Source organism: Vanessa atalanta, chromosome 6 (assembly GCF_905147765.1).
Source record: "Vanessa atalanta chromosome 6, ilVanAtal1.2, whole genome shotgun sequence".
NCBI classification, from domain to species: Eukaryota; Metazoa; Arthropoda; class Insecta; order Lepidoptera; family Nymphalidae; genus Vanessa; species Vanessa atalanta.
The window spans coordinates 5,761,748-5,779,913 of record NC_061876.1 but is presented as its reverse complement, the minus strand read 5'-3'; the positions used below and the strand labels follow the sequence as shown (position 1 = coordinate 5,779,913).

At 32.2% G+C, this 18,166-nt stretch overlaps 1 protein-coding gene and 1 non-coding gene across 11 annotated transcripts in view; one reads left to right on the top strand and one right to left on the bottom strand.

Moving 5' to 3' along the window:
• The window catches only part of LOC125064847 (serine/threonine-protein kinase tousled-like 2), a 33,584-nt gene extending 24,210 nt beyond the window's left edge, over positions 1-9,374 (top strand). For 6 of the 10 annotated variants that reach the window (XM_047672120.1, XM_047672124.1, XM_047672127.1 and 3 more), the window contains 13 exons: positions 3,336-3,426; positions 3,941-4,093; positions 4,318-4,478; positions 5,007-5,096; positions 5,320-5,460; positions 5,541-5,746; positions 5,884-6,130; positions 6,613-6,764; positions 7,013-7,156; positions 7,370-7,517; positions 7,623-7,873; positions 8,004-8,223; positions 8,848-9,063. In XM_047672120.1, the coding sequence (XP_047528076.1) occupies positions 3,336-3,426; positions 3,941-4,093; positions 4,318-4,478; positions 5,007-5,096; positions 5,320-5,460; positions 5,541-5,746; positions 5,884-6,130; positions 6,613-6,764; positions 7,013-7,156; positions 7,370-7,517; positions 7,623-7,873; positions 8,004-8,223; positions 8,848-9,063 (2,220 nt within the window). The other 4 variants (XM_047672123.1, XM_047672125.1, XM_047672126.1 and 1 more) reach the window with 4 other exon arrangements.
• A 6,363-nt stretch (positions 9,375-15,737) lies between these two features.
• Trnay-gua lies at positions 15,738-15,831 on the bottom strand. Its single transcript has 2 exons — positions 15,795-15,831; positions 15,738-15,773 (listed from the first exon to the last, which is right to left on the bottom strand). It is a non-coding gene; the product is annotated as a tRNA-Tyr (tRNA).
• Positions 15,832-18,166: the final 2,335 nt, after the last annotated feature.

Below are 18,166 nucleotides of genomic sequence, written 5' to 3'. Positions count from 1 at the left end.
GGATAATTGCCCGTCTGCAACTATTAAAAATTATGCTGACATTCTTTAGACAAATTGACCTTAAGTGATTGCTGATATTTTCACCGATTTTTATATGCGCAGTAATTATTTACGGCTACAGCTCCTACATGAGAAATATTGGTACATTATAAGTAGTTCAGCCAGTTTGCAACGAACTCTCACAGCGGCGATTTTCTATTTGACTGCATTGACGTAATAAAGTATGTCTCATAAAATATAATACAACGTAAACATACAGTATAAAGCCTTGAAACTTGAGTTATTGTGATGTGAAAATTCTGTTGTACGGAAGAGTTGTGTTTACGTAAATGATTAAAAATTAAAAATGAATCCTGGTTTTTATACAATTTATTAATGGTAGAAAAAAAAAACGTGCCTTTTAACAGCATAGTTATTAATTTGTTTGGGAATTGATTGATTCTAACGCTTGTTATCTGATATGTACGTCAGTTAGCCTTGCCAGAAAATGAGACGTCGATATTCTAACTCATATCGACATCACGTGATACATTATTATTCTTATCGTTAATTTGATTCAGTCGAAATGCGTTGCATTCGCTTAAATATTGCTCAGTTGTTAGCTCAGTAAGGAGGTGGGTTGCTTTGAATTGAAGAGGCGGGGGCAGGAGGCACCGGAGGGAGTGCAGAGCGGCAACGTTACGATGATAATACTAATATGCCCGTATGATATGTTTTCACCGTTTTGATACGCTGTATCCTAAACTCACTAGTTGTTTTTATGCGATTGTTATTTAGTTTATATATTGTTTTCGATAACTACTTCGAATTATTAGATAATATATTACAATTTGGTGGTAACGAATTAAATAAAAATCTATTTTACATTTGAAAATTTAACGTAGCCAACTGAAGCGGTGTATGTATTGTTTACAATAAAATGTTACGTAATGTTACTTTATATAACGACTAATAAAATTAGCTGTTTGCATTTTTGCGAAGATAACGTGAAACGTATCAGTAAGCCAAAAATATATTATAAATTTATTCAAATTATGACGACCAGACAAAATAAAAACTATATTTAAAAAAATGTAGAACGTCAGAAATGTTTAAGTCAATAATTCATATTACTCGTAGCTTAAAAGTGGCTAATTAGTTAACTATTTATATCATATATTTATATATAATTTTAAATGTTGCAAATTAAAAAAGTACATTTCTTCGAATTGGTTACCTTTTTTGTTTATTTAGTTAGAGCAGAGATTCTTAGCACCAAAGTTGGTTATCGAAAACTAGAAAAAAAAAAGTTTTTGGTATTTGTATTATTAATGTCCTATGCCTTTAACTGGTAAAAGACATATTAAAATAACGATACCATAACGATTTACCTTTCTTAATAATCGATTAAAAACAATTCAATCTACAATTTTTGATTGGTGCTACATATGTCAGAATTTCATCCGACACGAGCAGATTTCCCCACGACGTTATCCTTTGCCATCTTCAGTTTGTTCACGTGTTCTATCGTAGACGATCTCGGGTTCGATTTTCAATTATAATTTAATTGTAACTTTGTAACTGTAATTGAATCGTATCTTCGAATAGGTATGTCTGTTTACATAGCTATAAGGTTGCAATAATTAATGTTTATTTGCAAAATGACTGTTATTGGTTGACGTTGCAAGTTTGTAATTGTTCATATTATAGCAATTAATTATATTAATAGGTTTTATGACTAGACCTCAACGAGTAGGTATTTTGTAAATTAAATTTAATTTAATGAGACATAATATAATAGCCGTAATATGCGTTATCTTGAGTCTTTCCAGTAACATAAAGAACAATAGAACAAAGACACTGATTGAATTTAGCTCAAGCATTTCCTAACATTCTTTTGATTTAGCAACACTATATTTGATCGTACTATTATCGCACGAAAACTTGATGTTGTTATTTTATTTACGTTTTGTGGAATATGTATATTGTCACAAACAAATTCCGATAAAAAATATTTTAACAAACCGTTATCCTTAAAAAAATCTTTTGAAAAACTGTTTACCATTCAAAAGAAATTTTACTCCTACCTGATTTTGGTGAATCACATTTTTTTCCCTAGGCAGGTGAAAAATGAGTACCTATTGTAATTCGAGACGTGGTTATAATAAGAGCTATATCTATTGTTGATAAGAAAAAATATGATGGAACGTAACATAACAAGTGACTACATAGTTGGGTGTGCAAATTACCATAATAGCTGTTATTCTTATTTTTTCATTCTATATCTATAAATTCTTTGATTTTAAAGTATGGGATATCTTAATTTTCCTATACTATTAGGATAGCAAAAAAAATATACTGAAAGTACCAATTATAAGTAAAGATTATTTATCTCAATAATTATTTACAATGTTTGTTACGTTAAACGTTTATCGCGCGTAGAGCTTGGCCGCATACAGCATACCTATGTACATTTAGGTACGTACTATGTACGTACCTACCTTCATATCTGTGTTTATGTTGGTACATCGCGGCACAGACGCCTACGTAACACGTCCAGTAAGCAGTTTGTTGTGGGGCACGAGCGCCGATATCACGTACTCGTTCGCCGCAGGTCGGTGGCACTCCGCCCGCCACCCGCCGTTGCCACCGCACCTCGTTGCGGGAATAATCGGTCAAGTCGATTTCATTCCGACTGATTTTGTATATTTTCATTACATATTCTTCGTTTCCAAATACTTGCTAAACCTTTACCCTCATTATTGTGCGAATTCCATATCTACCTATTTATCTTCTGTATATCGAGCCAAAACTAGTTTATTGTTTACTTTCGTTAACTAGGTATTTAAAAAAAATATTGCGATTTCCTAGAATGCAATTATAGGCTGTTGACCTGCCGTTCTAAATTCTATTGCGATCTACAGCGATCACGCCAAACTTGCGGAGATACATTTATATAAAACTTTCAATTTATGTCCATATCAGTGTTATGTTTTATTGGATTAACAATGCTTCTGGCCTTGTATCCTTGTAAAATGGCGCCTCGCCCGTCGTTATTATTATTACATTCGAAGCGAACTTCGTGACGATCTCCATTCTCCAGCCCCCCGCTTCAACGCTCCCCGCGGATGCGTATCCGATTGTCGCAAGCCGACGACTGGCGTTTACGACTTGTCAAACAAGTTAGGTTATACGGACTATTGAAGCGAAAATTTAAGAAAATTATCAAAAATGATCTTATTAATGTGTAAATAATCTGTGAGTAGTGTTAATTGTGTTTCTAAATGCCCGTACTGTACGTGAAAACAGAAATAAACTGGGCGAGTCATATGTAAAGACGCCATCTTTCTTTACAGATGTCAGCTGGGTCACAAATTCAGATGGCACCACAAACTACTGTCAACACGGGGCAGCCACTACATAATCAGGACTCCAATATGAGCACAGGTAAAGTGTGTACAAGTGGTAGAAGTGCAGTTTAACCTTGTGATGTGATCAGTGAAGTTAGTGTTTGCCACTACACGCTCACAAATTCTCTGGAGGCTAATCTTATTTACGAACTTTGAGGACTAAAACTTCTATGGATAACTGCCATCGAAAAAAGGATTGTGACGTCAACTTTTTGTGTATAATGCCGGATAGGAACTGTGAAAGTGTAATTATTTCTTCTGTGATCCAAAACTATTGCGTGACACAATGCATGACTATAAAAGTGGAACTAACGTGAACCACATCGGTCTGCTCAGCTCTTTGTCGAAAAGTGAGTTAATGTTTATTTCCCTGAACACTGAGCTTGTGACCAGTAGATTTTCTTTTATGCCCTAAGTTTTAATGTGTAGGTAAATTTATATGTTAATTACTTACAAAATAATAAAATGTGATGTATAAATTAAAGCACATTTTAATGTTTTCTCAAATAATAGTCCTTATAAATGAATCAATTTGTGGCTCATCCTTTCAGGGTCTTCGCATAGTGACAAAGAAGTGGATGCCTTGACTCCTGAAAAATCTGCAGCTATGCGAGGTTCAAATGCAGTCCCCGGCAGTGCTCTTGTGCCACCGAGTGGTGCCACACCTACTATAGCAATGCCAGAAAGAAAGAGGAAACGAAAAGGTAATGTAATGATTTGTGATAAGATAGATAAAAAAGATGCAATTTATCTATGTATGTATTATAATAAATTTATAAAACATTATGAACAAACTGCATACAGTCTAAAGAATAATGGACAAGTTAATATCTTAATTGCAATTTATTTTAGTTTTGATTTCTATAAATAATAGAATATTATTATGAATAATAGAATTTGTATGAACCTTAATTATATGTTTTCTCAGGGGAAGAAGGTGTAGGCGGTGGTGGAGGAGGTGGTGGTAAACAGAGGCACAATTCATCAGATAAAAATATTCGGGAATATTTTTCTAAGCACCCCTCATCCAGTCCTGTTCGGCATGCTGGAGCTAAGTCACCTTCACCTCAGGGCGCTAACTATCCTATGGTAATAAAATTAATATTATATGTGAAAAAGTGAATCACTTAGTTTATTTAGTATTATACTACAGAATTAAATAACTAAAAACTGTTTTTAGTAATTGACAATTAATAAACAACATATTGCATGTAATTTAATTGCATTTTTGGTCGAGTGGTCAGATGGCAGGTTAAAAATGATGACTTCCTTGGTTAAAATCTCAGGTCTGGAAATATAATAGGTTTTTTCTTTAAGTAACTTTTAAGTCGAAGACCAGAGTTCATAAGTTAACAGTGCTTACACTCCTGTGCCTCTGATTCAACATAATGGTCTTAATTCATAACTTGGAATTGAACTTGTTTCTGGTCTTGTCGGATTTGATCCTGTCCCATTGGATCACGAGAGATATTTGTATATACAGTGAAATGTTCTCTACTAGTCAGCTTAAAGAACTTTTAAATTGTTTTAAGGTTAAATGAATGATCTTAAAATTTTATGAATGTAACCTTTGAATATTATTTCTATAATTTACTCAATAACAAATTCATTTTGTAGTACCCACCGTCACCTTCATCATTACTACCTTCGGGAGCTGACTTTTTACGTTCCGCCTCACAACAGCGACCTCACTCTTCTGTAAAACAGGTACGCAGTTTTACAATTAATATGTTTTTTTTTTTCATATTATATCTATACTTTGAAAATCTGAAGACAGTTTGTTTCAACATGTTTCTCTCATATGATTCCCCTAAATGTTAATCTAATGTCAATATAATGTCAGTCTATAACCACAGAAGCAGTAACTTTTCATGTGGGTGAAACCGCAGAGAGAAGCTAGTATTTAAATAATAATAAATATTTGGTGCAGATTCAAACAGAACTGACATGTCAGAGGATACAAGAGTTAGAAACTCAAGCTTCATCTGACTTAGAAGTAAGAAACAATAGAATAGAAGAATTAACAAGAAGTAATGAAGAGTTAAAACATCAAGTTCAAGCGCAGAGCAAGGTATGGTATCAAATAGACTCATGTAACAATAGTTAATAAAATTAAATGTAAATGATTTCATACCAATTTTCTAATTTCAGGTTATAGATCAGCATAAGTCACATATAAACAAATGTATAGAAGTGGTAAAGAAATTGTTAAATGAGAAAAGTACTATTGAAAAAAAGGAAGCTCGACAGAGATGTATGCAAAATAGATTAAGGCTTGGACAGTTTGTTACACAGCGTGTCGGTGCTACTTTTCAAGAAAACTGGACTGATGGATATGCATTTCAAGAACTTACAAGGTAAGTTAACTTTAATTATAATATAAAATGTTTACTATCTTTTGAGAGTAATGCATGCAAAGCATAATTTGCTTTTGATTAAATAGTTAGTTTTATTTTAAACATCAAATCAAATAATTTCTATTTGTTTTTTAAAGGCGGCAGGAAGAAATAACAGCGGAAAAAGAGGAAATTGATAGGCAGAAAAAGTTATTGTCAAAGAAGCGGCCGTCGAATAACGAGGGTGGTGGCGGACGAGGCAAGCGTACGTCCAGCGTATCTGCGCCTGCCACGCCGCAGCCGCAACCGCTGCACAACGGCACGGACGCACCCACCTTCCTCAAACCCGACCCGCTGCCCAGTATGACGTGGCAAGAGTACTATGAGGCTGATGAGATATTAAAGGTTAGTTAAGCTTAAACAGAACACTTTAAAATTTTCCAATGAAAAATCAAACATATTCTGGATGATGATTTCATATAATTTTAAATACGTCATTTTAGATTTTACAATTTGTTTATACTTAACTGTTTCCTTATAATATGCTAACTCGTATTCTAAATAGAGTGCGAGTTATTTCTATCTCCGTCCAAATAATAAACTTGTTTGTGCTATGAAACATCTATAATATCTTTGTCTAAAGAGATGAGATGATTTGATGGTACAATTGTTAGCGAGCACGCGTGGTTCTTGATGGCTTATCGCGAACTGAGAAAAATTATTACTTATAAATATAATATAATAAGATGAAGAATAAAGAGTAATAATGAAGAAAAGATGGTCAGTTGTACCATATAAATTTTACTGCATTGTTTTTTATTGTTACCAAGATAGTTTTTAAAATAATAAAACCATATTATATACTAATATAATATTATCCCTTGTAGTTAAGGCAAAGTGCCTTAAAAAAAGAAGATACAGATTTGCAGCTAGAAATGGAAAAATTAGAAAGGGAAAGAAATCTACACATTAGAGAATTAAAGCGGATACATAATGAAGACCAAAGCCGTTTTTCACAGCATCCTGTGCTCTCTGATAGGTAAGACACGAAGTAATTGTTTTATTTTCATAGAATTGTTTTTTCGTACAGTTTATGTGAATTGTGTTTTGTTTTATTAAATATTTCAAATAAAATTGAATTTTGGCCAATATCTAATTTGGTTTATTGTCATTTTGCGAGTCAATTTTATCACAATCCTTTGAGACAATAGAAAGTGGAACAAATAAAATATGTATTTCTAGTAAATATATATTTTATATAAACTGTGGCACCTGTTATATTTCCAGATATTTGCTGCTAATGCTATTGGGCAAAGGTGGATTTAGTGAAGTTCATAAAGCATTTGACCTCCGGGAGCAACGTTACACTGCTTGCAAGGTTCATCAGCTTAACAAAGACTGGAAAGAGGACAAAAAGGCCAACTACATCAAGTGAGTCTGTATACCAGCCCTGTTTAAGCAATATAAATGTCTTTAGTTTTGATGGGCATTTTGTTGCATTGCTTTTTGTCATCTTTTAAATTTGTTTGAATTTAGTGTCGCAATTACAAGCTTTTTTTGTGGATTATTTGACAGTTTTTTGTATGGTGAAATTAACTTCAATTTCTTTGTAAATGTATTTAATTCCCCTTCTATTAATTTCAGACATGCACTTCGGGAGTACAATATACATAAGGCACTAGACCACCCTCGGATTGTTAAACTTTATGATGTGTTTGAAATAGATGGAAACTCGTTTTGTACAGTTCTCGAATACTGCAATGGACATGATCTCGATTTCTATCTCAAGCAGGTAAATTAAAAAGTTTACTTTTGTATTTATTTTTTAAGTGAATTTATTATTATGGATATATAATGTTATAAAATCTATTGACACGTTCATGTATAACTATTTTAGCATAAGACAATACCAGAGCGCGAGGCGAGGTCTATTGTGATGCAAGTAGTGTCAGCTCTTAAGTACCTGAACGAGATTAAGCCGCCCGTAATACATTATGACCTAAAGCCTGGTAATATTTTGCTAACGGAAGGTAATGTTTGCGGCGAGATCAAAATCACAGATTTTGGTCTTTCCAAGGTCATGGATGAGGAGAACTATAATCCTGACCATGGCATGGATCTCACCAGCCAAGGTGCAGGCACTTATTGGTAAGTAAATAATATAATTATTTTGCTAAACATGTGATAACTATAGAATATTTTTTATTTTTAAATAAAATCTAACCTTTTATAAGCGTATATAGCATAATTATAATCCATATTTTGTTTTGTTTTCAAGGTATTTGCCACCAGAGTGTTTTGTAGTTGGCAAAAACCCACCAAAGATCAGTAGTAAGGTGGATGTTTGGAGTGTAGGTGTTATCTTCTATCAGTGTCTGTATGGCAAAAAGCCCTTTGGACACAACCAGAGCCAGGCTACAATTCTAGAAGAAAACACAATTTTAAAGGCAACTGAAGTTCAGTTTGCCAACAAACCTACAGTCAGTAATGAGGCTAAGGTGAGTAACATCAAAAAAATATTATATACTTTTCAACACCTTAGTAATAGGAATTTTCAGTTATAACCATTTCAATATAGCTAGGTTTATATTTGCTTCATCGGCCATGGTGCTATGCAGTAAATCTATCAGTTGGTTATTTTAATTACTAACTAGTTAAATCATGACTGCGTCGTTTTTCAAGTGGATATAAGACCGATTGTCCTGAGGTCCTGGGGTCAAATCCCAGGTCTGCCCAATAAAAAGTTGTTGGGTATTTTTTATCAAAAATCTCAGTAACAGCCCGGACTCCAGAAATTGGAAGTGTGTACATTCCCGCTCCTCAGAAAGCACGTAAAGCAGTTAGCTTTGGCCGGATTTGCCATCCCATAGGATTATGAGAGTGAGGGAATAGGGTAGTGTACTTGTGTTGGTGCACGCACTTGTTTACTATAATACGTCCTGCGTAGTTAGCTGGTCTTCCTTGTGTCTCCCTTGCATTGCCGAAATCGGTCTGGACGACATCAACAAGTTAAATCGAATATCGTTAAATATAATTATCAATCTTTGAAAAAAATCATAAAAGTTATTTGTTTTACAAATTTCATATCAAGAGTATTAAATACATGCGTGTTCTAATAACAGAGCTTCATCCGCGCGTGCTTGGCGTATCGCAAGGAGGAGCGAATCGACGTGTTCGGGCTGGCGCGGCACGAGTACCTGCAGCCGCCCATGCCCAAGCCGCGCGGCGCGGCGGGCGCAGGCGCAGGCGCGGGCGGCGCGGGCGCGGGCGCGGGGGGTGCGGGCGCGGCGCCGGCCGCCTTCAGCGCGGGGCTGTTCGCGGCGGGCTCGTCGTCCTAGCCGCGCCGCGCGCGCCCGCGCCGCCCGCGCCCGCCGCGCCCCTGACGCCGAGGCGCGCTCGCCCCGACCGGCCCGCGTATTCGCCGCGTGTTCCCCCGTCGCGCGACGTACGCGCGACTGAAATGACTATATCATTTACGGATTAAATTGTTTAAGATTATGCTTACTGTTGACTGTATTTATTGAGCAGGTGATAAAATGTGATTCTCCATTTATGAATGGTTTTATCCTTTTGTCACTAGAGAAGAATCCTTGGGACTATCCCTAGCATATTATATAAGTTATCCCTATTAAAAAAGTTAAAAATATGAGTGCGGTGTTTGTTTGTATTGCTATTGACCCTTCTCGTAAAAACTTTAAGCGATATGTCACATAGTGCAGACGTTTCGGTTACTTATATTTTCGCTCTCTATTTGTTGCAAACGAGTGAATCGTTAATGTTTAGTTCGTATACATGGCGTCGGAATATTGCGACTATAATTCTTTGAAATAAAACAGTTTTTAAAAGAATTAGTCGCGGTTTTATTTATACTGCGGTGTCTTGTTCACATCTATTCGATTTCTTTGCAGAATTTTACGGTTACAATGTACTTCACATTTTCTTGTATAATTATAGAGCAGTCTAATAAGTGAAATATTAAATAGTTGTTAAATATGAACTCAATCATGTAATCTGAACTAAATTTCCTATAATATTAAAACGAGTATACGTTAATAAGGATTGCTTTGATTAAATTGTCTAGCTTACCTGGCTTAATTCTTTTCATTATCTATTTAAACAAAATGTATATAATAAATAATTTATTATTGTATGGAAATAAAATATACGAAATAAATAATACTACTGCTTATTATAAATTATAATATATGACAACTATATTGTGATATACCGAATTAAATTGAAGTTTTATGTGATTTTATCATAATAATGATTTATAAAATTGTTCGATCATATAAGTTCATCAATGTAAGATATTTATTATATTATGTAGGTAGTTGAAAATATAGAAAATTCGTAACTTATGCCTTATGCTATTTTTAAATATTGTATTCATAGAAAACAAAAATCCAATGCTATGTATATACATATATGTAATGTAAATTACAGAATTAAAAATGAAAACTATAAATTACAATTTGTTTACTGTGAAGTGTCAATTAAAACGAAACGCTTGCATTTGTGTGATGTTAAAACGTTCGTCAGTAAAAATAATTTCATCTAACTTAGGGAGTCCTAGAAGGCCTGTGTACGCAATACTTACGTCAAAATATAAACGCTGTAAGCACCTTATACGTGGGATCTAAGTTGTAAGTGTCGCGTATGTACAGGCACTAAGAAAACAATGAATAGGGTATTTTTGGTAGTGTAAAATACATTATGAAATTTGATAAAAATTAAATATATGTAGAAATATACTTAAATATTTTGATTTTGAGTCATAAAAGCGCATTATTAATTTATTATATTGAAATTAAAAGTAGTCATTTTTAGTCTGTATATCAAGTGACCTAAAGCACGAGCCGGCAAAAACTGTCATTTCAATATTATCTGGTACTTTGATAAACAACATTTCTGGAGTTTTAATGCTAGTGTTTGTAAAACTAGACACTACATATCAACGATAGCGATTGTAATTGTATTGTTTTCCCAAAAAACACCAAATATTTATAACTGTTAAAATTGAATGAATACCAGTCGCACACGACTGTTGTTTTCATCAACGTGACTGAAATGACTGATAGCGTTTGTGCGGGAATAAAAAAGGTTTAAAATTTAATATTATTTTATGGCAAGAAAATGTGATAATTTTACCGAAATATATTATATATAATATATTTCGGCAAAATATTATATATTTTTGTGGCTTTTTATTAGAAAAGTCAACATTTTAACGTACTTTTTCAAACATAGTAGAATAGAGTATAACGGGCATTTGTCTATTACAATATGTGCATATTTATTTTGCTTTATTTTTGTCGTAATTAATAAGGGATAATTAAGAATTATAATTTTCATTTTTAAATGTTCATTTACGTATAGCCAATGCCAATGGAAGTAGGTATAAAGATAAACAAAACTTAGATCATTTATTTATAACAAAATAATACAATACATTCATTTGAAAAGTAGGACTAAATTGCAAAAAATGCATAATTGCGAGTTGTTGAACCCTAAGCGTCAGAACTTTACTGCGTACGTTCATAAGGTTCAGAATGGGTACCATCAACTTATTAATTTTTGTACGCATAGATACTAAATTTTGCTAGATTGCTGTTTTAAGGATGAATAAGTTAATTAAGTTCAAAGTTGATTTTCAAAAGATGACGTTGAATCCGCCTTATGTAACTACCTACTAATTGTTACACAAAAATTGCGACCTATATGCGCGAAAGATAATTAGACATGTTGTTCTATTGCACAAATTTAAACAAAGATTGGTAGTAAAATCGGCTTCTATCAGTTCTCAATCGGGTTTAAGGAACTGTACTTATGAACGCAGTTTATATAAATTTTGGCAATGCGCAGAATTCTCTTTCAATACATTCCAAATCAGGTGTTATTGAATGTTACTAAAACAGCGTCATGAGACATCACGACTTTCTGATAATTTTGCACTAACAGATTTTTCTTTATAACCTAGTAGGCGTAAGCAATAATATAGAAATCTACCTTATTTGGCTGTTACTAAAATTGCAACAAAACAGACTTACTACAAATTTTTAACCATTTGAAAAAGGAAGTTGTCGTTAACTGTTTTTATCATGGTCAGAATAAGACTTTCTTCTAATTGAAATAGTACTTTGTATTATGGCGATTGATTTCATTAATAGCGGTCAGAGTTCGGACTTAAAACCAATGATTACTTTTTTGTCATTACAAACAAACTTTTTATTGGGATTTCAAACCCAGAATATTTCGCCACGCATTGTCAAATGTCTACTTTAGGTGCAAACGGAAAGGTACTGAAAGAAAACGCTGTGTTTTGTAAAATATAACCTGAATAATTAATGTGTATCGTGTACGGCTGAATGAACATCAATGAATTCACCGTTTCAGATGTAAATGAAGGTTTTAACAACAAAAATACTAACTTTGAAAACAGAACGAGTATGAATACAAATGTAAATAAAACCGATCTATATTTTTATTGATGAATTAAATATGCTTAGGATCTCGACAAATCGACATATTTAGAACATTTCAGTTGTTATTGATAATTGCTGTATCCAAATTATTGAATTATTCACCAAAATTCCTATCTACTTGTACTTACGATTCTACTTAGATTTTACTTGATTCATTAGCGACGAACATTTGTATTAAGTTGTTAGTAACAGCGTTCGTACCATGTGACGTATCTATAATATATATTTTTTGGGAATACATATCAGCATCAACATAAGAGAATTATGCAACTGACATCAATATTTAAATTGTGACCAACAATAATTGAGTACTCAAAGAAATGAATACACTAATATGAATTTTGAGGTTTGAACACTCTTGAAACATGGCTGACTCAGGTATGATGTAGATTGTAAGACCACGATTAGCCTGATGCTTGAAATGATGATCGTGATGATAATTTTTACGACAGACAGTAATTTTTAAATTGAGGCTTCGAAGTCCTGTTAGACAGAATTCGCAAAAAAATATAAATGGACGATAAAGCTACAGAAAATATATATACATTCACAAACCGAACGATTATAATATTAAGCATCACTCATGTTGCCTATGTTAATAGTATGTGCATAGCATAAAACCTTTGATTGATTCATTAGCGGCATTGAAATTATTACGCAAATATTCTTGTAATACTTCATGTAAACAGAATTACATACAAGATTTTTTAACATGCTATTAGACCAAAATCTATCTACAAATAAATGCAATTAAACCCTAAATGATTAATGATCGGAATTTACTCCAGTACGGTTTAAATTAATTGCAATGTTCTTAATTACATAAAAATAAATAGACTCTTAGAAATTAAACAGAAATGGTAACAACCTAAATATTTCCTATCCACTTTTTTGCATATATGCATATTGAAGGGTTACCATTCAATCAGATTGAAGAGGTAAAGAAAAACTAGATTAATAGATTTGGTCAAAGAATCGTGGTCGATCTATACAATTGTAAATGACAAAAAGGGGACTTAGAGACTAAATAAAATTGTTAACTTATTCGTCATTAACTACGATTTGCATTCGTGTTTTGTAAGAAGAACCAATACGGCTTCGTACCTAGATGATTATGATTAGAATATCATATAAATTGTTTATTTTGACGTGTGACTTGACGACATCGTTATACGTCGTATAATACAATTGTTACATTAAATAAAATTTTAATACTCGTGTGCCAAGCGATCTCTGCGCTTGTACCTACTTATTGGCAAGTACCCAGGGCGAAAACATCGGACAGCCATACATACGCCATTTCTCTTAAAAGTTCATTTTTCCAAAATCATTCAACACGTAGGTACCTATATAAGTTTCGATTTCCCCTTTTTTTAACCAACTTTAAATAGAAGGTCATCTGTTTCTTTTTAATAGGATAGATGACGTACAAGCAACCGTCCAGAACAGACTTGAGTTATTTTTATTTGTGTTTTATTTTTTACGTAATTTAGGTATTGTGTACTATTTAAATTATAAATAACAATTTTTAGATTTTGGATGACTTCTAGTCACCAAAAGGTCACCATGGTTTGTGGTCTAATATTTGTGACTGTACCACATTAAAAACCCAAATAAAATAATTATGATACAATGAGTCGTGTTAAACCAAAAAAATGTATGTATACGACTATATTATTTATTACATTGATTTTATTAAATGGCTGCATTATTTATTCGTTGAAAATATATACGTATATTCAAATTAATTAAGTACATTTATTTGTTCAAAAAGATTTTCAGGACGAATTAATTAGAGAGAATATTCAACAGATGAGCTGCGTTACCATGAATGCTTTTATGAACTGAAGCACCTATGTACACGTTATTTTTTTTAAATACGTTGAACGCTAGAGCCTGTACAACAAGCTGTGCGCCGTAGGTACAAACACTTCTCTTTTGACAGGCAGAGAAAAGTACGTACACAATGTAATAAGCATGTAAATTCGAATGTGAAAACATTTTGGTGGCTTTTAATTTTATTATTTTACAATGATGATTTTGACTTATTAAATTTAGCCCTTAATATACAATTTTGTAAGAAGGCATATTTCATTATACTTACGCAATATAATTTGGATCATCTGAAGTTAAAGCCGCATCCCCCGCATCTACCAGCTATCAGAAAAATAACAATAATAATTGTTTATTTACGTAATCATTGTAATGCGAGATGTTGTGTGTGTGGCGGGGTTCTTTTGTATTTAAAAATATAATATATTTGTAATATATCTGCGCAGGGTCGCAGCCATTGCATGACTAGCTTCTTATCGGTGAACTTTTATTCTCGTAGGTTTTAAATTTTAATACATAGTAATATCGAAATAAACTGCGTGTATCACTGTTCCAATTATTTGAATGAATGAAATGTTCGCCTTTTGGATATCCTCTAATATTATAACGAATCCTTGTGACAATCGTCATGGCATAAATTAATCCATTCTGTGGCTGTGCAAGCATTACAGATGGACAAACCCGAAGAAATAAAATGTCCTCTAAAAATATTATTTGGCAGGTACAAGTACATAATTATAAAAGGTAGGTATAAATTTAGCATAAGGTGTAAATATATCTCAACACAGATTTTACGATGATATGTACCTAATTGAATTCGAACCAAACGCGAATACAAACATAAATGATTAAAATTCTAAAATTTTGCAATGAAAACACATATTAGGTACATGCGTTGCTATCCATGCGTTGCTGTGGTATTGCCGCTGTTCTAAATTCGCATTCAATGTGTTTTCCGAGTTCTTAAACAATGCCCTCAACACTGAACCTATAATTGTGAAGGATAAGTTATTATGCACGTTTTATGATATTGTGTTCCGTTTCTCTGGATTTTTTTAATAATTTTACCTTTTCTTCGTTTCAATACAAAGCCAATAAATAAATACATCTTGGTATAATTCCACTATGCCAGATATGTAACTTAAGTCAAAATATTAGTAATGTAAGTACTGATTTTTGACTGAAATATTATTAAAAGATATTTAATTGAATGTTTGCTTTTCTTTAAATGACTATATATAATATTTTTTTTTAGAAAATGTAATTCTAATTTACGCATTCGAAGACGTTACTTCCATGTGTAAATGAGTATACTTATACTTACAAAAATACGTTATTCACTTAGATATAAGAAAAAGCATTTCTTTCAGTGATATGAACATAATATTTAACATAAAGAAACTTTTTACTTTAAAGTTTTACACCGTGTAAAAAGAGTAGCATTGTTTTTTCTTAGTATGAATGGTCCTCGCGGGAAGCTGGCCTGGAGTTGGTTTCAAATCATTGTGCGCAGAATATATTCCCGCAGTTGAATAAAATGTTTGTAGCATTTGTGGCTTGGTCGTGAAGTGCTCGGTTATTGTGTGAGGAAACTTCATTTCACAGCTATGTAACAAAGTTTAAAATTACAAAAAAAATGTTGCAACATGTTACTTTACGTGAGGACATAATATTTCTGTGTTTTGGTAAAAATATCCTTCGAGCCGGATTTGAACCAGCGACCTATGGATGTCAGCTATTAGTAATTTCATCTACAGTCCACCGCTCTACCAACTGAGCTATCGAAGGTACATAAATCGTAATGAAATATTGGTACAATTACATGTACCTATGTAACTCTTATCTGATTAATGAATAAAAAATAAAAATGTGTCGGTAATGTACTTTTCTTAATTAACATTGGTGTAATAAGCAAGCAAAAAATACTTTTTAACTACTATGGAACTGATATTTTCATAGATATTTTATTGCATTCGCATAGTTCTAAATTTTCGCAATACGCAGGTAATAGGAGGATAATAGAAGATAAACATGATATAGAATTATTATTAAATTCAATTTATTTTTCATTTTATTTATTCAATTCTCATTTTTATTAAAACTACCATTTCAATGTTTTTTCTCAAGAAACCTCAAAGCTCATGAAAATGATATTGAGTAAAAATAAAAGTAGGTACGTCGCTGTTGTTTTTGCACGAATTAAGATCCAATTAGGATTTTATCTTGAATGTATTTTAAATATAGAGATATAAACTCTTATTATAACAGCATCTACATAAAGTACATATACAATCGTCCATTTTTTTTCTTCAATTTATCATGCGCCGTCAACCTCAAGAACTAATGTTATGTGTATGTCCCTTGTGCCTGTTACACTGGCTCCATGGCTTGCACAATGCATGATAATCCAATACTAATATGTCTGACTATACAATCCACATATTTTTTCTTGCGTTACCTACAGTTTTTATATAATAACTCAAAAAACAAAACAATAACATTGTTCTTCGACATATTCCATGTTTAAAATAACTTTTTAATGTGTTTTAAATATAGACACATTGACAGTAATTATTTTCTCAAGATATTTTTATAATCTTTCTTATTATAACTTACATATGTTTTCATATTTTCCCAGCATTGAAGAAAAAAGCGTTAACATAGCTCATTGAAATCAAATACACAACATAAAAATCAAACTAAGTATGTTTATGACACTAAGCGATCGTATAGTTTTTACCTGATAATTTAACTAATTTGATAATAAGTTTTTGCGTGAATTCGGAAAAAAACCACACAATTAATTATAATTAGGCACACAGACATTCTCTTCGTGCCACGTGACATTAATAATAATTAAATGATGTAGGTACAAGTTAACAGCAATGATATCATTATTACTTTAATGAATAAGTAAGTGTATATATGTATTTTAATTATACGAGATGGTTCGAGAATGGAGTGTTCTTGTGTTTAATTTTGATTTCATAAATCAACTCGTACTCGATGGTGAAGGAAAACCTCGTATCACTCCTTTTTAAGGAGAAGTTTCTGCTCTGCCGTATAATGTTTTTTTAAATATATGACTGTAACTTTTTAAATATCAAATAATCACAGTGGTACTATCAATGACGTATAAAACGCTAAATCAGCAGTAAGGTGATTTCACTCGACCCAAATTAATTTTAGCGATTATTTTAGTTTGATCGATTTTATCGTCTTCTTATATCAAATTGTATTAATAATCGTCAAGAAGTTTTAGTGAGATTAAGTAATATTCATCTAGATATACAAACGTTCGTGTTTATAGTAACGTCAAATATATTTCAGAACATGATATTTCAATAAAATTGAAGCGACAAAATCATTCAAATATATAAATTGATTGCTTACAATATTGAATTTGTTCGGCAAATTAAATAAACTCGACTTGATGAAGACATTTTTTTCCTCAGTAACAAGTCCTCTTGTGATCGGACGATGTATATTAGGAAATGAAGCTGGAATGATTTTGTTAAAGGATAACGAAATTTGTTGTTTACGTCTAAAACTCGGATAAGGTTTTAAAATAAACAATTTAATTTCTGTTCATTCAATTTGTATCCATTTTTATATACAGTAATAACAGCGATTGTATGGATAGTTAGATACCCACATTGAAATACTATTTGTAATGATTTTGCAATGATAACAATACTTTGGTCAAAAACCGCAACTCTCGAGTTCAACTATTATTAATAAAAATAAGAAAATTTTAATCAATTAAAAAGAAATCATAGTTACTTATACTAAATTTTAAATCAATTTATGATATGAGATTTGTTAATTATTCTTATCGAAATAAGCGATTAATTTATATTGGATAAACATGTTCAGTATACACATAACGCTATACACAAGCTGAGAACGACTCGAAGTGACTAATTGTTTTGACTTAATAAATCGTATTAATAAATACATTTATAAAACTCTAAAGCTAAAAGTTATATTTATGGTAGTTATATAATAAATACAATATCTAACATATACGTAAGAGAGGCTAAGAATGGGAATTAATATTTGTGGCTGTGTGTTCTATTTACGTAATGTAATGTTTTTGCGATATTATACGAACAAGTTCAAT